Source organism: Rhamphochromis longiceps, linkage group LG9 (assembly GCF_057381845.1).
Source record: "Rhamphochromis longiceps isolate RC_006_pf linkage group LG9, R_longiceps_female_GT1.1, whole genome shotgun sequence".
NCBI classification, from domain to species: domain Eukaryota; kingdom Metazoa; phylum Chordata; class Actinopteri; order Cichliformes; family Cichlidae; genus Rhamphochromis; species Rhamphochromis longiceps.
In genome coordinates, this window is record NC_140565.1 from 7506212 (window position 1) to 7527228 (window position 21017).

Here is a 21017-nt window from a genome sequence, read left to right on the forward strand (position 1 = left end):
AGCTTAAACAGAACCCACAAAAAACCCTGCAGGAATCACTACAGTGGGCTAAAACATGTTTGTGTATGGCTGTGTTGGCAGTGTTGATAGAAGGACATGGAAAAAATGAAAGCATGTGGCCTGCTGCAACCCTCAGTTGAACTAGCAAAAAACAATATATGGATGAATATATATTATAGCTAATGTTAGTTTAATGCTAGCTTAAATCAGCCTTTGTTTTGTTAATTTAACAGCAGCTGGACGTCTGTGACGTTAATATCAGGATCTCTCGAAATGGTCACTCGTGTCTGTGAACAAGTGATTAAGGCTGTTAAATTGCTCTCTGGGAAGAGTTTTGTTTAGTCATTTTGGAAATGACTGCTCTGTTATTAAAGTTTGAAGGCTTGCAGAAGCCTGTGATGTTTCTCTTGTGGCCTGTGCTCGACAGCCGGGATTGACTGTTTGATTTGAGCTTCTGTTCATGACTGAAGTGTGACTGTTTCCTTCTACCTTCATGGTTTAGGAGTTAAACAGATCAATACTTCAAGAAGTCCTGTTGCACATAAAGTTTCATGTTTGTCCCGGGATATGATTGCTACCTTGTTAGCGCAGTATAGCTAACGTAGCTTTGCTAAATAAGTAAAAAAAAGAGGTAATGTCATAATTGTTTGTTTGGTATGTTTATGAGCCTGTAAAGGCCATGGTTATATAATGTAGTTTGATGCGCAGGTTTCAGTTATGTATGAGCTTCTGCTGACCGCTGTGTTAAACTAGAGCTCTGAAACAGCAATTTGTCAAATGAAGTGGCATATTAGCCTGCTCTCTTACACACACACACACACACACACACACACACACACACACACACACACACACACACACACACACACACGTTTTTGTATACATTCTGCTATTTAGTGGTTGAGTAAATGAACATGATATTTAAGTGACTGCTATTTCCTGAGCGCCGGTTTTTCTTTCCTCTGCCTCCTCCTCCCGGCTTTTCTCTAAATTTCCCCGGGGAGCTTCGGCCCCCTGGGTTTGGCTCAGTGTCAGAGTCCCGGCAGCCATGATACTTCATCAGGCTTTTGCACCATTATTGGCAAGAGCACTCCATATCCTCTTAGCAGTTATAGCTTTTCAATTTTCCTTTGAAATGCTGAGCCCAGCAGAACATATGGCAATATCTTGGCTTTAAGTCCCGGATTGGCCTGAAAGCCTGTAAAACGGCCCCACATATTGAACATGGAGCCACAGGCTACGCACTGGTTAACCTTTGTGGAATTTCAGAATGGAGTCTGAGTATTGCTGTGATCACTGTTAAAGACATTTATTACAGGTACAATTACAAGATGCTGTTGGATGTTTTGACACCTTAATGTTAGGGTGTGAGCTGTCCTATAAAGCACTGTTCCACCACCAAACCCCCTCCTCTATAAATGTCTCTGAAGACCTATTTAACACGACTGCAGAGCAAAACCCCTGACAGATTATTCTGTATCTCTCCGCCACAGTCCCCCTCCACCACATTCACAAACACTCCCGTAAGTTCAGATCGCAGATGTATAGTACAATCGCTTGGACTCCTTCTGCTCCGAAGAGACAAAAGACAAAGGAGGAAGTTTGAATCCCATCCCACCCACGATTTCCTTCCTTTAAAACAAAGACTCTGGCTCAGGAGCATCTTCTTAAGACTTAAGGATGTTCCTAAAATGCCCCCCAAAATCATCCTTAGGGATCCAAAGCGAGACTGTGCTTCTGGGAAGGCAGAAAGAATACACTATGCAAGAATAACTATCAAATATGTTCACCAGCTATTGTATCATTTACAGCGCCCGCACTGACTATGGATTTTCAGTCCATTCCATTACTAATTCATGTTAGTGGAGGGGGTGGGTTTGGGGAGGCCGGAGGAGGGTCGAACCTCCTGGAAACCTAATCTGGATCAATAGGGTTGACCTTGGGCTGGTCTATAACCAGACGGGCTTGAATGATTCTGCCCAATCACTAACATGTGATCCCTCTATTAAATTTTATTTTTATGATGGAGTAAGGTTTAAATCTGCTCTTCTGATTAATTTGTTACGCCTCCATGATCTCACAACTATGTAACCACTTCAGATAACATGGTTTATAAATAAACTACCACTTGTGACCAATGTTCCCTCTAATTTTTCATGTGTCTGAGCGAACACAAACTCACACCCACTGTGAGCAACAGCAGACGTGTGCACTGTGGTCACGCTGGCATCGAATCCATCCAAGTTACTTGGTTTATTAAAATAATCAAATTACAGCATTTACATTTATGTTAGACTACTTTTAATTAAGTGCTTTAGCCCACTTACAATTTAAAAAAAATAAAAAATCTTGTTCATGATCTGTGTAGCATGTTAACACTATTGGAAGTAAAAAAATAACTAATTCCAATTTTGAAAACACAACTTTCTTTTTTTAAATAAAGCTCTGACTTGTATTATGAGTCTGTGGTCTGGGAGAGAGTCCTGTAACTCTGTCTGCAAAATACAGTATATAATGACCAGTGTTGGGCAATTAATTATATAGTTACATCTTCAAAGTAACTGAGTTAAACAAAGTTTTTGCAGCTGTTTACCTAAAAATGCAGCCAAGGCGTCTTTTTAAATAAACATTTCAAACTATTTACAGAACAATCAGGTGTTTCTGCATCAAATTTGATGCCACACAAATTATTTGTGCCACTGCAAAACATAATTTCTGTCCACTATGAGATAAAGGAGAACATCACAAGTCTGATACCTGCAGGCCTGACAGCAGGAGATGTAACACTCAGCAGTCGCCTCATTGTTCTGACACACACAACAAAACTATTGACTACACTACACACTAACTACACAAGATTTGCGCTAAACGTCTCAAATCTCTCACATCTCGAAACACCGCCGTCACTCCTAAAACTTCCCCCCTTCATAAACAACTAAATGCCATGTTGCCATATAATTTTTGATTGGTCGACATGTTAAATTTTTCGACCAATAGGAAAAGGTGTGGGGTTTTTTGGTTTTGCTCACAGGTGGAGAGTGCTTTCCAGCGTTTTCCAAACATTGCATATATTTTTATCATAACTCTGGTTTTACGTGGCCGATCAACACAATTTAAAAACTGGTATAAAGTCCACACTTTTTCCGTCAATTGTTTGTCTGTCCTGCTCACATCTCCAATGGTTGTACACGTTGTCATTAACGTGGCTTCACTCCATATCAGCCACGCCGCTTTGCTAGCTAAAACACTGGTGTCGGCACATAAGGACGCTGTCATAGCCTGTCAACAACGTTGATTAGCTGCGTATACCATTGGGCTATGGGATAAGGTGGCATCGTTCTAATCCCATATGGGAGCAGCCAGTCACTTACTAACATTGCAAAACAGAATTGTTAAAGTTTTAATTTTAATTTCCATTCAGGTTAGATCTTTTTTGTGTGCAGAGACCCAATTACGCACGCGCGGGGCTTAGAGGGAACATTGCTTGTGACTTAGTATTTCTTTTGTTGATAAGCCTGTGACCCGAGGCGCTGAGTAAAGTCTGGAAAATAGGACTATTTACTGCCTTCAAGGGGCATAGGAGACAACTCCCATGCATAAACTGTAGTTAAAAGATGGTTTAAGCTTCAAAGTCTGAAAAATGAATGGAAGGACCTTAAACCTGTATTCTTTTTAATGGCCTGCAGGGGGGGGCAAGCTAAGTCTATTATATTCCGGTGCCTCTATGGGAAAGGAAAAAGAAACTAAACATAGTATCTGGGTAATTCCACTAAGATTCTGATAGTGGAAGAAAAAAAAAAGAAAAGTGAAAAAAACTATTTAAGATACCCATGGAAGACAATTAGCTTATCTACTAGCGTCTGTTGACCCAGGCTTATATAATGGACCACGTACCCAGGGAGTCAAATACAGTCTAAGAGATGGTTGGTTTTTTTAAATTGTATCCAAGAGAATTGTATTTTTTATATAAGATGCACACATGTATAATAATAAAATGATATCACTTGTAGAATACAGTTTTCAATGATTCCTGATTCCTCTACACTGATGAGGTTAGTAGTCAGCTAACTAGTAGAAAAAAAATCAATAAAATGGATGGATGCCCTGTCGTTCTGAAAATTGTCATATTTATTCAACCAATTCAGGATAAATTGCAGTCAATACTTCTGTTTTAACATTATTATTGTCAACAAGAGGACAAAAAGGTTTTCTCTTCTGTGGGCAAATCCTAAAAGTGTTTTCCTGAGAGAAAATCTCCCTGAGCTCTACTTTTGTTTCAACTTTCATTTGGAAGCAGGACTGTGGTGCTGGCATGAGGCACTGAGAGGATTAAAAAGAGGAGGAGATTATCAAGGAGAGAGGAAGAAGAGGACAACAGATGTGTGTGTGTGTGTGTGTGTGAAAACTTACAGTATAGTATTATCATTACATGAAAAAGCTCTGGCTGCCTCATTTTCAATATAAGGTACTTTAGAGCTTTTAATGAAATTGTATTGTGATGTTTACTTTCATCTTGCTCTCCATTTCAAACTATTCCATCTACATGTATGTACATGTTCCTGTGTGACGAAAAGAATAAAAAGCCTCATCAGCAAAACAAGTTGGCTCCACCAAACAGCTGTGCCCATGTGTCTGTAACTTGATGATCCGTGAATGCTACTGACGCTGACTGAAATGCAGTCAAGTCTCCACTAAAAGGTTTTGTTTTTCAGTTCTATCACATCAAATATTTCATGAAGTGTCTTCCTGTTTTCCGCTGAAGCTAAAAAGTGTTTCCTAAAATGTGAAACTGTTGCTTCATTTTGTTCTGCTTTTTTGGTCATTTGAGGTTTTTCCTCAGAACTTTATGAATCCACCCATCTTCTGTGGCTTATCATGGTCCAGGTCATGGGCAGTGTTGGGTGAAACTTCTTTAGTAACATTATACATTACTGCATCACTGAAAAATGTAATGTGATTACAGTAATTCGTAATCACGTTACATTAGCCACAAGCATCTGCACAGACAGGGGGGGCTGTAGCTCAGGAGGCTGGACATCTACTAATTGGAAGGTTGGTGGTTCAATCCCTGGCTGCTCCGGCCTTAATGCCAAACACCCTTGGGCAAGACGCAAACCCCCAAGTTGCTCTCCAGTGAATCCATCTTGTGTGAATAGAAAGCACTTATGTGTGTATATATGAGTGAATGAGGCAAGTTGTATAAAGCACTCTCATTTACTGCACGCCAACCCAAAAACTCAAAATCTTACCAAGTATATTTGTCTAATTTCTAGTCAAAATATCTCATCACTCTTAAAATGTGACAATCAGCTACAGAGTAACATTTCAGTGAGATATAGAAAGCTGTGTTTAGACAGAATTCTGGAGAATTTTCACTTGTTCCTGTGACAAAGTGGCTGGGATTTCATTCATTTACCATTTGTCACTTACATATGTTGTTAATTTGTCTTGTGTTATCTTATAATGAATCATACTGCTTTAATGTAGACACTGCAGATGTAATCTTGGCTCTACATACCATCCCGGTCTGTTTGTGGTAGCATTGGTTACATTCATTACACCTGTGCAAATGTTCTTAAAGCTAAATGTCAGTTAATCATTAGTTGATTTGAATCTTTCATTTGTTCATGTAGTTTGGTTACACTTACCATTCTGTGTTCCTTTGCGCAGGTCCAGTATATAAAACAGGTGTATGAGAGGGGCCGCCCGAGTACTTCCTGGTTATATAGGGTGTGATGTCAATGATCGAGTTAATTGGGTGTAACCAAATGAAGGGGTTTTTCTTTTGTGTAAAATTATTTATTTACTTTAAAATAACCTCATGAGTCGGATTGTGGGAAGAGACTGACTTTTCAAACTGTCAGTTGGGTAAATGAGTTTAAGTGGAAGAATGATTTTATTCCTGTTTCTTTGTCTAGACTGTGTTATTTGGTCTAACCTGTTTTCTCAATGGTAGGGATTAATAAGGGTTCAGCTGTGGGTGGAATTCTGTGTAAAGCAGGTGGGATTTTGACTTTTTGAGTGAAAAATTGTTGAATGGTGATGCCAGAAAACAAAGGACACTTAAAAGAAACTTGAACAGTCTGCTGATGCTTTCTTCCTATCACTTTCCTTGCTGCTTATGTTATGCTACCCCACAGTTCCAATGGCAGATTTCATTCCACTTATTTCAAGCAAAAATATCTCGTATTAAGTGGGAAAAAGTCTAAAAACAAGTTTGATGAGATATTTTGACTAGAAATTAGACAAATATACTTGGTAGGATTTTGAGTTTTTGCAGTGTAGCCAAGAGCCGAGAATGATGTTAAAGCCCGACTGCATGCTGCCCAGCAGCCGGACCCTGATCCTCAACAGGTAAAAAAGACAGGGTCCATTTCCAACTGTGTGTTTTTTAAAAGCAGAATCACCATGGCGATCGCTTTGAAATCTCTTTGTGCTATATTTCATCTTTGCTTTGCCTTAACCCCGTTTGTGTTTATATGGAAATACTAAAGGGAAGATCCTATCCTATGAGTAATGTAGTAAGTAATGTAATGAGTAGTGTAACATCTTACTTGCTCTGGCAAGTAATTAAGTAATGTACTGTGTTGCCTTTAAGAAAACTAACAAGTCATGTGTCTAAACTACTTTTTTAAAGTAACGACTCCTACACTGGTTGTGGGGCTCACCAACATCAATCCCAAATACAAAATGTGACCATGAACTGCATTTCTCCATGTTTTACACCACAGCCAGATTTAATTCGGTGTTTTCTAAAATGAACATTTCAAAATTATTTTCAAAATTCTGATTAAGAAAGCAAAAGCTTAGAAAGACATGAAAGCAGAAGTGCATGAAAGAGCGTTTTGTAATTTCCAAACTCTTAATGAAAAATCTCATGACAAACCGAACAGCTTGTAATTGATGTATTTTATTGTGAGATGGGGAGTCATAAAAAATGAACAAAAAAGACAAAACAAAAACAATCACTATAAAAAAAGATGAGGGTGTTAAAGAGGGGGGGCATATAAAACTGGGTGCGGTCATGACACTGACATATAAAGTAACAAATTGGCACAAATAAAAACAAATAAGAACGTACGTCAAATATTATTTTGGCTTGGCAAAAAGGACAATTTGTGGGATTAAGGATCATCCTTCAATACAACAGAACACACTCATGCTATTAGACATACAATTAGTTTTCAAAAGTTCAGTAGCTTCATATTAGAAAGGGGAAAGAAAACTAAACTAACATGAGAATGGATGCAGAGGTCACAGGTTCCAATTTTCAGGCTTGCAGGGTGCGAGTTTCTTTTTTTCCCTAAGAAAAACATCACTTCATTTGTTCCAAAAACATACTTCAGTATGCCAGAGTCTGATTTTTCCAGGCTTGTAGTTATTTGCCATTGATTCTTTTTTTGTCCCATACTAAAATATATTATCGTATTAATACAAACTACAGTATTGTACACTACATAGTGTAATAAATAACCATAAAGAAATATAAAAAATAAGACACATAAATATAAAAGTTCTCTATGACTAAAGAGACATACCCAACTCGCTGGGGGTGGGGATAATACTGCCATTGCTGAAAACATACAGTACGCACACGGACACGGAACATAAAACAACGTAAGAGCAAAAAAATGAAAACAAATAAAAAAAATGAAATAAAAAATAATACTGACAGGTAAAACGATGTTGGATTAAACTCCTAGGATTCATATTTGCCTACATTTTGTTACCTGAAGAGACATCTGAGCATTTCATGGTGTGTTTAAACAAGTGCACTGAATAAGCTTCAGAAAGGCAGGACACAGTCAAAAATAAGAAAGTGTATTTCATCATCACCCATTTGAAAAACAAAATGTGCATTGCAATTTTTTTTCCGTTCGTTTCTCAGATTAGGTGAAAGCAAATTCTTTAAAATCTATAACACAGGAACACATTTTACGCTAAACTATACTCTCTCTGGTGCGGCCACCAGCCAAAGTTAACAGTATCCCGGCTTATCGGTTGATCTTGGACCCGGCAATACCTGATCATAGCTCCAACAGCAATATTCAGTGGCACTTTTGATATGCATGCTTCTCTTGTTTAGTTTGATCATTTTAATGTTATTTTTTTGCATAAGGCTCTGAGGGTGGGAGGGTGGGGCGGGGTTATAGGAAGGATGAGACAGTTTTCTACATCCGCTTTCTGCTCGCTCTGAACTTTAAATAATTTGTTTGACATTTTGAGCTTTATACTGTCTTGCTAGTAACTAAAATTAGCTTAGCTTAGCAATAAGCTAAGCTAATGGAAACAAAGGGAAATAGGTAGCCTGGCTCCGTCTAAAGGAGAGGGCGACGGATATTTGAGTGCTGCTTTATCAGCTTAAATGTAGAAGATATTGGGATACTTTTGATTTGTTTTTAAGAATTGCAGAAATTGAGGCCTTTTATATTTGGTGTCATTACATAGCTGTTAGCTGTTGCAGCACATGTAGCAGAGCAGCATTACAGATGAACAGGCTATCTCATAGATATTTAGTGAAAAACTTTCTTGAAAAGTTTAACATAAACAATTTCCCTTTTCAATATAACTCCAACATACTACATATACTTTGTATCTTTATATAGAACAACAGCCTTTTCTATAGGTGAACCTGGAAGTTAGCATTCCTTCAATAAAAAGCCAGTAAGATTTTTCCACTGGCTTTTGGATTATCGTGGAAAATCTCTGTGGAAACCTGAAAGATACGTAACATGATTTGTTAAGCAAAATCATCTCCACAAATTGTTCTAAAGTTAGGCTTTGCCATGACTTTGGCATCACCAATACTAAGCTGCTGAGTATTTCCCAGAAACTTCTGTAGCCTCATTTAGCCACTCGTTAGCAAACGTCTACTCTGGGACATGTAATAGCGTTTTCTAACATAGTTTACGATTGCATAATAAAATGTGACCATGCCTTATGTTAATCTTATAGAAGCTACGAAAGGTTATATAACTAAAGAAAAAACCCTGATCTTAAGACAGCAGAACCAGGAGTGGGAAATGCCAATTGAACTGCATTTAGGCCACAGTGAAGCATTTGCACAGGGGTAAACATGACTGTGTGCAGTTTTAGGGGTTTAAATTAATGATCTATAATGTGCTAGTAATTGTTCAGACGCTGCCAGGCTACCAATATGGCTAAGTGGTTTTGAGCTTTACACCAAATTGGTATCAAGAAAGAAAATATTTGCCCAACATGTCAAACAATTTTTGTTAAATGCTGATTTTAAAAAAAGAAGAAGAAAACAAAGTCTCAAAGGAACTAAATGCTGATGATATTTTCTTCATAAGGCTCATGATCCAATCAAAACTATAAAAAAAGAAAGAATTGTAACGCTAGCATCTGCTAGCATGATGGCATTGTATATCTAATGCGGTAATACTGAAGGGTAGACAACACAACTCAACTGCTCCATCAAAAGGTAAACCAAGCCACTTGTAGTGCACAGGATTTTTTCTTATTTTCCTTCCAACCTAACAAAATACTGACTTTTTTTTGTTCATTGGCAATAAAAAGATATAGAAATATCTCCCGAACTGTACAGGTTTTAAAGGTTAAAATATGAGTGATAAAATTAGTAACACTGATAAAAAGAAATGACCCAAGGTGTTTTAGTAATAAAACATTATCTAAAACGTGTCGGCTCTAGCTTCCAAAGTCTGTATAATGCATGTCCTTCATTTGTTAAAATTCACGTTCGTCTTCGTCTTTTTCTTTACAAATGGATTTTTCTAACAGCGAGAAACTGTTCTCCTGTGGAAAAGTCACTAGTATTTTTTCAGGCACACCTGGATTTCTACACAGTAGTGAACTGTCAGAGTGACCAGACATCATCTCGTGCGTTCTTCCTCTGCACACAGCGAGGAGGAGTCTGATTGTGTCTAGTAGAGGAGTCTGGTTCCTCGTTTAGTCTCCTTTCTCCCGTGGCGTCTGCTTCTCATCTTCACAAACCTCGTTCCTGTTTGTTTCGCTTTGACTCTCCTCTGCGACCTCTCCTCCTTCTCTTTCGCTCAGGCCACCTTCAGTTTCAGCTTCAGGGGAGCTTCCTTCAGTTTCCATCGCCTTCTCCTCCTCCACGTTGGTTTCTTCCTGAACGCTCCCGAGCCCATCCTCCTGTCCGGTGTCAGCCTCCTCTTCTCCTGTCTCGCTTTTTTCCTCCTCTCCTCCCTCTTCCACCGCTACTCTCTTCATTTCTTCCTCATTCCGCTCCTCTGGCTCGTCCTCCTCTTCCCCTCCTTCGTCCCCTATCTGCACCACCTGGATATCATCCATGTCCACCACGCCTTCCTCCTCCTCCTCCTCCTCGCTCTCCTCATCCTCTCTGGTGCTGCTCCCTCGCTCATCTGAGTCCAGCTGGGACGGGGCCAGGAGCTGTCTCTGTGCCCCGCTCAGGACCTCCATGTCGATCTGGGTCTCGCCGTCCTCCTCCGGGCTCTCCCGCCCTCCCGCTTGGCTCTGCGTCTCCTTCTTGCAGTAGGAGTAGCGGTGGTTCATGTGCTGGGAGTAGGAGCCCGAGTGGGAGAAACGCTTGCCACACTTGTCGCACTGGTACGGCTTCTCCCCCGAGTGGAGCCGCATATGTTCGATCAAGTGGTGTTTGTGTTTGAAGGCCTTGCTGCAGATGCCACACTCGTGAGGTCGCTTCCCTGCAGAGAATAACAAAGCAAATAGATGTCAACACATCAAACATATTTATGCAAAGAGAAAATATTAACAATAAACATTCAGGGAGCAAATCCCCCATCATGCTGTCTGAAAGGTGCCAGTGCCGGAAAGCTGAAATCAGTATCTATCATCAGTGTATCCAAGGAGAACATTTCCAAACAATACAACAAAATCACAACGATTGTGCTTCAAAACTTTCAAGAAAACTTTATCCAGGCAGGGAGCAGCTAGTTTCACCTAGCATGAGATCATTTGGAGCCGAAAACTGTGGTCCCGAGCCAGGTATCAGAGTAATAAAGAAAAAAAACATCGAAAATGCCTCTGAGAGTGTTGACCTGAGCTTGGCCACAGAATCATCATCATGGAGCAATCCAAATCACTACCAGAGCTCGCCTCTTGCTTCACATGAGAAGCTGGCAGCGCAGAGGTGGGGAGTTGGCGGAAAGAAATTCTCAGACCTCTTCTGTGCATGTTGAGTAATACCTGCTGGAATGGAGGTGTCCACCCTTCTTTATGCTGTAGCTCAAAATCCCCCTTTTGCTCGCACTCTGACTCATCTTTCCCAGGACCCAACAGAGTGAGCGATGGTGAGACAAGTTCCGGTTCTGTTTTTCTGGCTGTGTTTGTGTGAAGGCCCTGGGAAACACGAATGTTTACCTGTGTGTTCGTATTTGTGCCTCAGGAGCGAGCTGCTCTTTTGGAAGATCTTGTCGCACAGGTCGCAGGCGTACATGCCGCTATCCGTCTTCTTCATCTTCTTCCTCGGAGGGCCCGAGTCTGAGTCGTTCTGCTCCTCGACTGTGGAAACACCCTCTGAACCCGTGTCTTGCCTGTCCTCCTGGGGAATATGAGAAATTAGACACACTTGTAGGAATGCATAGTTATGCTCAATCTGTTTGACAGCAAAAGACAATTGATGACTCAGAATACCAGTAAACTATGTGTCCTTTGTGGGATGTGGTACTGAATCATCCCCTGATCATAGGTTTTTACCAATCTTTTCCTAGAAACTCTGAACCTAGCAACCTATCCACTGCTGTAGTCAAACAGGCTGCTTGGCATGGCTAAGGAGCAAATATATATGCATAGGGCTCCTTTTTACAAGACAGGTCTATGCCAATCCACTTAACACAAAAGTATAATACAACAGCGATAAATCAATGCGGCAGGCAGAGGTGCGGCGCTTAAACAGATTCCAACAGATCAATAGAAGCTTTGCAGTAAAGTGCAGCCTCATGTCCTCTGGGTGACAGCCCAGGAAGATCACTCACACACCCAGGCATCTACATCCATCATTAGAGGCCCATTAGATGTCTGCACAATGAAGAACTATTAAGGGCTATCATTTTTACAAAGAGCCCAATTTTGACATTTCTATATATGACTTATTGATTTGATTTTGGATGGTTTCAGACTATCTATCAGGTGATGGTGGTTCTGAACAACAAGCCCGTACATGGATTGAATGTTTTGACTGATTGCTCCGAAAAAGATAAAAGCCAACTTGATTCCGATGCACTTGATTCTCAAAGTTGTTCATGGATTAAACCCTCAATCCTTTATATAACTCACATAATTGAAGGCAAACATATTTTCTGATAACTCAGGAAACTAATTAAGCTCTTTTGTAAGCATTAGAATTAAAGTGTTAATTATGAAAAATATGCTTAAAGGGAGCTATTCTGCTGAATAAAGGAGTGGCACCGGGATTAATCTGAACTGTAAATCATGCAAAACTGCTCTGTGAATAAAAACAAAGAGCTGGAAATGGGTGTAATAGTTTAGCTTTTTAAGCTAGCGATTAAACGATTAAGAGATGGGAAAATATGAAGCTACCACTAGCCTCTTAGCTTAGAGTACCATAAAGCCTTGAAAGGGGCGTGACAGCTGGCCTGGCTCTATCAAAAGGTAACATAACCCTTTCTGTCTCCTTTGGCACGTAAATAAAAGGTAACAGTTAATTAGTGTGTCCTATTAGCGATGAGTCAGAACCTTTGTTTTACATATTTACATAAGCTAGCAGATGGCTAGCTAGCTTCATATTTAGTGTGCAAATACGAGTAGCATCATTGTATCAGCTCTGCTGCTAATAAAATGAGGGGACATAAATGGTGCACACCTTGACTCCGTTGAGGTGGATGGTTTCGTGCGTTTCGGTCCCTGCGGGGCTGTTTGCTGTAGTGGTATAGGTGTAAGCCAGCTGGGGGATCAAGATAGTCTGTTTGTTGTTGGTGGCTAGTGCTCTTAGGCATTGCATTGTGGTGACGATGTCAAGAGATTTGGCACTTGGCTGGCTGGCGTACAGTGCGGTGGGGCAGGTGCCCATGGCTGAGAGTGGCAATGCCTCTTTCTTTGTGCAAGTTAAGTTTAGGGGTTCGTCCATGTTGGCGGAGCCAGAGGAAGGGGAGGGGTAAAGGCAGGTTTTATTGGCCGCTCTCTCTGCTTCATCTCTGGCTGGCTTCGGCAGCGATAGGTCTAGGGGTCCCTCGGTGCTCTGGGTTTTCTTCGCTGGGCCAGGACCTCCGGCTGTCAGATTTAGTGGCGAAGGGGAGGCCGGCGAGCTGTGAGTGCCGTTGATCTCTGCTGGGGTAGCTTCTGTTGGGCTGTCCTGGGTCACAGGAGGAATTATAGTGGCTTTGTCCTTCCCTGGGACCAGAGACACCACGCTGTTAGATTCATAAGTGTCCTCTTCCTCTGAGGGAGGTGTTGGGGCACCCAGAGATATCTGACCCTCCTGCATTTTTTCAAACCACTTCTTTACCACAGAGACCGGGAGGCTGACCGAGTCAGAGATCTTGGCCAGCTCATCCTTGGTGGGCTCTGCGTTTAAGGCAAAGTAGGCCTTGAGCAGTGACAGCAGGTTCTTGGGCTGGCTGCAGAGACCTCCGTCTGACAGCAGGGCAGCAACAGTAGAATCGGACCTATCCAGGCCTGCGCCATTCAGTTTGAGACAATCCTTCTTGCAGTGCTTTAGGGCGTGGAGTGCATCCAGCCCACCGGGACAGTTGTCACACAGGAGACAAGTCTTAGTGGTCTTCTCCTCTTTTTCTTTTGTCTCATTGGCCCTGTTGCCTCTGATAGTCAGATCTTCTGGGAGTTTCTGGGACTTGAACGTGTTGGTGGTGGTTTGAGCTGGTGACATAGGCTCTGGCTCTTTCTTTAGATTATGGGCTGTTAGCTGACCCTGGTTGGGGTCCAAATTGTAGTTGATAATGATTTTTGCATTTCCATCCTGACCCACTATTGGCAGACTGATGGCTGAGATGAGTTGCTGTTGTGGGGTGTGAAGCGTTCCAGTGGTTAGCCCCGAGTTCACCTGGCCTTTGGCATTGTTTTCTAGCACCTGACGGATGACATTACCATCCACCGCCACTTTGAGCGCATTCTGCAGGTCTGCCAGATTGATGCTGATGGGCGATACCAGCCCCACAGTGGGTAGGACCACAGCTTGCACTGTGCCCTGCAGAGGAGCTGCAGCTCCTCCGCCGAAAACGCCGCCATTCATGGCGGTCACAGTCGGGGACGATATCACTGTTGGCTTGTACTCGTAGTCTACAGGTTCTGTCTTGATCTGGTTTAGCGGCAGCTGCTCCTGCAGGGGCTTGCTGTGCTCCAGCTTCTCCCTAATCTGAGTGCGGAGGACCGAGGGTGGTGTTGAAAGTCCTGGTGACTGACCCTGGCTCTGGGTTTTGGCGTTTCCTAGGCGCGATCTGCCGTTAACTGAGATGACGCTGATGCACTTCTTACTGCTGATGTGGGAGCTATATGAGCCCGAGTGGGAGAAGCGCTTCTTGCAGTTGGAGCACTCATAGGGTTTCTCTCCTGGATAAAACCACAATGTGTACAAGGGAGAAAAAGAAAAGGGCGGTTGGGGGCAGGAGAAACAAATTTCCATTAGTGAATGAAGCTAAATGAGCAAGCTAGGCTATGAGCAGCACGACAGGAAAAAGCTCTAATGCATTTCAATGATGCTTAAACGCTGATGTAATAGCACCAGTGGGAAATGCCCTTCTCTAATTGCTGTCCCATAATGCCAAAAGAAACACAATTATTGCACATTAAGGAAGAGCACACAATGGACTGAAACATGATGAAGGATATCTAAATATGGGGAATTGGCTGAAACAGAAATAAAACATAAATATTGCTTCAGAGGAGACTCAAACATCTGCGGCCAACAGAGGCTCGCGAGGCGTACGCCCGCCCCGCTCACGTCCAAGCACACGCCCATCCACAAACACACACACGCATACACAATACGCTGCCATGGAGACAGGGGTTGTCCACTCACCGCTGTGAATGCGTAGGTGCTCCTTCAGATGGTGCTTGTATTTAAATGCTTTGCCACATTCAGTGCACTTGAATTTACGATTGCCTCCCGACTGTGTGATGTGTCTCTGTCGGGAGAGGGGTGAGGCAGTGAGATATACAGTGGAAACGCAACCTTTGAACTGCGACTAATTCATGTCATTAATCAATGGAGGGCAAAAGTTCTTGTTTATTCATCCTGTTTGGAAGCTGCTAAGGAAACTAAGCTAAGATAAGCAGGGTCGATTTGAACAATCGCTACAGCGTTGTGCAAGCAGGTGTGCTACTGGAACAAATCATCTCTAATCGTTCTGTGAAAAAGAAATTGTCAGAAGTCAGTTTCTACCTGATCTCGTGCACTCTTGTGGACCGTCATGTGCCTCTCCAGCTGGGCGCGGTAGGCGAAGCTGTAGTTGCACTCGGGGCACCTGAAGCTTTCCTCCGTCTTCTCGTGCCTGTACTTGATGTGCTCCTTCAGAGAGCTGTAGCGCTTGTAGCCCCGTGCACAGTACGGACAGGTGAGCAGCTGAGAGAATGAATCCGGAGTTCCTAGTGGAAAAGAAGGGCAGAGAGTGAGCAGGGGAAAGAAGAAGGGGTTAAAAACTCCTGATGTTACACGTGGCCTGCCACAGTGCGACTCCTGTGCTATTTAACCAATCCCTGAGGGATCCTCCCCCACAGGTAAACAGGACACAGGTACCCAAATGGATGATTAATCATCTATCCAAATGCCTGCCTGTCTTTGTAAACAAAACATATGTATACGACCACATTTTGAGACTTCATTTGCATTTCAGAAGCACTTGCAGCTTTCACTCCCTTCATATCTCATGATCCGATGTCCTGTTGCGCATTTGAAGCATTTCAAAAAACGCCCACGCACGCGGAGAAAAGTGAGCGTGGTAAACAACAGCCTCCCGTCTGGATCCAATCTGGTTAACACAGGGTCTCAGTTGGCCAGCTCCCACACAGGTAAAACATTACTTTGTTAACAGGTGATGTATTAAGTTTCCCCTGCGGGACAGGTGAGGGCCTCGAGATGGGAATGCACACACATTATCGCTCAGGTAGCTGTGAGTCAGAGCTCACACAGACGTGACAAATTTACTCAGGTGTTGCTTTTTCCTCCTCCTCTCACTATCCCTCCCTCCTTCCCTCCCTCTCACCTCCCTTTTTCTTTTTTTCCTCTCAGTGGTAGCAGGTAAAAGCCAAAAGCCCGGGAGTCATAAAGGCCCCAGTGTGCTGCACTTAACAAATAGCAGTGTGTGTAATGATGTCGGAAAGTGGCGCTAATGGGGTGGAGTTAACACCAGAGGTGATACAGTGAGCAGGTAGAGCTGTTTCCCCCCCGCCCCCCTGGGGCGAGTAATTACTGGGTGGGTTGCTGTAGCTTTGAGATCTAAGATGAAAAGTGTGTTTTAGAGCGAGCAATGCCCTGTACCATTCTCGTCGTGGATGCCGGTATCAGGAGTGCCCTGGCGCTGAGGCTCGTCGTCCGGGGCTTCTGGGTAGATGACGGCTGTGTCTCCCTGCTGGAGCATCTCCTCTACGAGGGCGTCTGTGCTCACATCATCCTCGCCATCCGAAACACAATCCTCCTTCACTGCGAGAGGACAAACATAGAGTGATTACAGCCTCAACTGCAGAAATGTTATTGATTACCTCGTTATTTTGACACCTTTTTTTCTATTGATGCACGCTGCACACATGAAACCTTAACCTTTGTATATGAGATGCAATAATCCATGGTGTCAAAAAGAGTGTCATGACTGAACTGAATCCCACAAGCCCAGAACGAGGCGTGCGGCGTTGAGGGGGAAAAACACAACATCCTGAATGCTACACTTCACAATAGGATGAGAAACTAATTAACATCAAAGGCCAGAGGCTACTGTATGAACACCATGCTCTTTGTTAGAAGTGAATGGACAGCCTCTGTTCCCTATGTTAGGTAAGGCACTTGTAGAGACTGGACTGATAATTAGGTGATGAATCTTGTCCTAATGCATTGCAGCAGACAGACATTTCACGAGACCCAGCACACACAAACACACACACACACACACACATGGACGCACAAACACTGTGTTCTCTGAAGAGGCTTGGCCTTTAGACTGTGCTTAATATCCCAGCAAATGAGGTGCTGTATGTGGAAGCCGAGCGCCTTCCTTCTCCACATCACGTGAGCCCGACTAGCTAGTAACGAGCACTAATGACCAAGCTGCGGTTATAGGAAGTGTAACCTGAGGACAGACTTGGGGATGCATGAAAGCTTCCTTCCTTCTTTCTATCTCTGCTCTCGCAGCGCTTCCTGGAGTGGCTGCCGGAACCAGGTATAGCATGTCAGCTATTAAACACAAGCATTATTCCTCAATGGATATTATGGATATGTTAGCGTGCCTGTGTGTGTCATTACAGAGAATAATTGGAATAGTGAGCTATGAGCTAAAAGCAAAGTCTACTGCGCTGGTGTTTACCAGGCAGATGTTTTATGGCTCGATTTAAGCTCTACCCCTGCTTAGTGCAGATTTGAGGATTGTGTTTTGTGAATTGTGAGCGTGCTGAACGACGGGGCCAGCTGTTTTCTCCTCAGAGACGGGAACAGGTGTAGCACTTCATGACTCGCCGACGCACAGTGAATACCAGCGCTCTTACGCACAGCCTCACTCCGGCTTCCTCTGGCGCACCTTAACAAAGCTGTGAAACAATATGAGGGCACTCATTTGTTGCTATGGTTATTAAAGACCGTTTGAAGAAAACCTCCCATCCTGGAATGAGCCCGTGGGAGATAATATGGAGAACGAGGCGGTCTGTTGATGAACGTGTGTGTGTGTGTGAAAGCACAAGCCAGCAGCAGGTGCTGAGAAAGTCTAATCGAGGAATTCTCAGCCCACACTAGGGGGCTGAAAACCCCCTGAATATCACTCAGCTTTTCTCCCATGACCTCAGCAGCAACAGTAACACCCCGTAGACATGTTTACCTCATTTTTCATAGCAGAAGAAATCATTTGGCATTTTGGGAAATGGCTTTCTGGCTAAGGGTTAGATGAGAAAATCAATATCTAGCATTTGCTCTGATGAGTTAAAAAAAAACGACCGTAGCAGAGGTAAGCTGAATTAACCACCTCCCACTCATCAAAAAGCCATTCAAAAGACAACTCTGCCACACATCTGAACCACATTCAGATTAGTTGAAAAAGTTAAAGGTGAAAAGACAGAGAGAGGGAAGAGATCCTTTTCCATCTAAATTTGGTCACAGAGTTGAATCCCATCCTTCACTGCTTAAATCCAGTGAGCGTCACCGCAGTTGATCCTAACCAGGTGGACCAGTTTATCACACAGCTAACCCAGAGAGACACACAAATCATCAGCAGTCACATTCACACTTCCGCAAAGTCCAACAAGAGAAAGCACAGCACGAATAAATAACAGAGGAACAACTGTGAGTAAGTAGCAGACACGCCTCAAGTACATACACTGTACTTGCCATATATTCACAGTATGAAATCAGCCTGGTTTAAAAGTGGCCAAGTATCCAATTCTGAGCAAGATGTGTCTTGCTACAGGAAGATCAATCAATTATTTTATCTCGCACGATACATACTGGCCAATCCAGATAAGAAGACAGGCCTGTTTTTAAAAAAACATAACACATGTGATCTAACTCCACACTGTGAAGTTACAGAAAAGGAAGCTCATTTTTAGACATGCTTTTCAATGGTTTAAAAATATACCTCTCCTACATTTCATGTTTTAAACTTATCTCATCAACACTTTTTTTTTGGGTGGGTGGTAATATTTTAATTTCTCTACTGGAGCTAATGGGATCTAAACCCATCATTGGTTAAATATGGAACAGATCTGATGGGCAGATTTTATTCATTTCACTATTTCAGGGCTCGATAAAGGTCATGACGGGCTGAGCAAAATTAGCCCAGAAAGCAGCTTCCATGGACATCTGCTGCTTGGTGAGCTGCGTTTAACTGGCAGACACGAGAGTCGGTTGGAAGTGAAAGCTTCATATTTTAAAGTTATGCTGACGTGCAGAACATGTGTCACATGTGGCAAACTGATGATCCGACAGCAGATCAGCACTTTGCTACAGCAAGCTGGGTTTAGCTCCCATCTCACGCTTAAAGGCAACATCCAAACACACCTTTAGGCTACCAAAATGTTAAGCGTGTGTGTGAAGTAGAGTCCCAGTTGGGGGTGCGTGTTGGAAAGGTATGACGTGTTTCTCTCGGCTCTTTGCTAGGTACAGAGCCCGGCCAGAAGGGTTCGCGGGCTTTGCCGAGGCGGCTCCGTGTTATCAGGCTGCTCCCCTGCTATGAAACATCACACATAGGCCATTTATGTTGCTGACACAGGGATGTGAATGCACCGCTGCACAAGCGAGTTACAAAACAGCTGCAGAAACTCGGCCCCCGTGAGGTTGTAGCAGGATGTTCTGTTGCAGCTCCTGTCTAAAAAACTATTTATTGCACGGTGTAACCCAACTACAGCACATCTTAGAACAAAATCACCAGACCACCCACTCTCTCCTCTTCTCTTTCCCTCGCTCCCTTCTCTGCCCACATCTCTGCAACAAGATACAATGCTGTCCCATGATGCATTTCCTGCCCTGGCCAACCTTTGCCCCTGCTGCTTCCTGTGGTCGTGCGTCCAGACCCGTCTGCCGATTCTATCTCGGCTGGGCGATGCCTATCAGCAATCGGGATTCACACAGGCACTCGTTAGAAAAGATGTTCCACTTTATCTCCTGTCAGCAGGAGAAGGGATGTGAGGTATTTCCAAGTCCACAATGATTTACTTATCCTTGGCTTAGTGATATCAAACATTTGTGCTCTGAGTCTCTACTGAGCAATCCTTCCAACCCTCGGGGGTTTCTTCCTTTCCCGTGGCTCAGTTTTAACATCACATGATGTGAGGCACACAGGAACGCACTGTAGGTGTTGATGTGCGTCCATGAAGCCACAGAGAACCACAAAATGGAGTTTCAGCAAGCATCAAATATTGTCTCTGCATATTAAGCTAACAGTGAGGAAACAGGGAAGACTGTGTTTCCCCAGCCTTTCACTGCAGCCTCGCCATATCAAAGCTCTCCAGCTCCAGCCTACCTATTCTCTGAGATGTAATCACACTCCTCGAGTCATTAAATGTAAAGCAGAGGCCCTCCCAGGTCACCGCTCTCTTTACCTTTCCCTCCTCATGACTTAGTCAGCCTGTCCTTAGAGGACAGCAGACTGCAGTTTACTGCAACAATACTGCGCTGCTCCACAATCATTTAGGAGTGAATGAGTAATGACAGCGAGCAGGGCGACCCATGATACCGTATAATCAAGAGGAATGATTCCCAAGGACAGAAATGGTGAGGGAATGGATGAGGAGGTAAAAAAAGGAAAGTAGGGACGGTGCAGAAAAACAACATTTTTTTCCAGTTTGGAGCACAGCAGTCTCTGGAGAATGGGTGTCAAGGCTTTAATTTGAAGCAAACCGGGCTCTGCTGAGGAGAAGACTAGTGGGTGGTGGTCACTTTTTCAAGGCTTGCACCAGATACTCTGTTCTCAGGAGTGCAGGAGAGATGAAGGGCCGAGAGCAAGGGTTTGTTTAAAGGACTGCGGCTTTCCCGTGTTTCATCAGTGCGATCCAGGGCGACAGCTAAGATGCTGCTTGATGTATGAGATGTGGGCTAGACAGAGCGTGTGTGTTTGTACATGACTGAAGGCAAAAGAAAATATGCCTGATCAGGCATAACTGTGGAGCACGGCCAGCTCACTGAGCTGTTTCAGTGTAACTCGTGCTTTTGAAGTGTTTAATGTTCACAAGCCCGAGCCAAGACCAATGACATTATTCTTCCTCCAACTTTCCCCTGATGCGAGGAGCTACAGCTGGAGAGCAGTGATGAGAATGACAGCATCGTCTGGTGAATAGGTGGCTGCGGCGTGCACAGGTCTGTGGTGTGACTGTGCGACAAAAACTGAAGGCTGCTCACTGCAAAGGAATTAAAATACATTAAAAAA

The 21017-nt window shown here is 43.2% G+C and overlaps 1 protein-coding gene across 3 annotated transcripts in view; it reads right to left on the reverse strand.

The window, feature by feature from the left end:
* Positions 1–6890: 6890 nt before the first annotated feature.
* Positions 6891–21017, reverse strand: part of zeb1b (zinc finger E-box binding homeobox 1b) — a 53540-nt gene continuing 39413 nt past the window's right edge. For 2 of the 3 annotated variants that reach the window (XM_085418101.1, XM_085418099.1), the window contains exons 3-8: positions 16439–16600; positions 15344–15546; positions 14981–15086; positions 12809–14511; positions 11347–11527; positions 6891–10670 (exon numbers count right to left, since the gene is read on the reverse strand). In XM_085418101.1, coding sequence (XP_085274227.1) covers positions 9931–10670; positions 11347–11527; positions 12809–14511; positions 14981–15086; positions 15344–15546; positions 16439–16600 — 3095 coding nt within the window. In that variant the 3' untranslated portion in view covers positions 6891–9930. The remainder of the gene's footprint in view (positions 10671–11346; positions 11528–12808; positions 14512–14980; positions 15087–15343; positions 15547–16438; positions 16601–21017) is intronic. The other variant, XM_085418100.1, reaches the window with a different exon arrangement.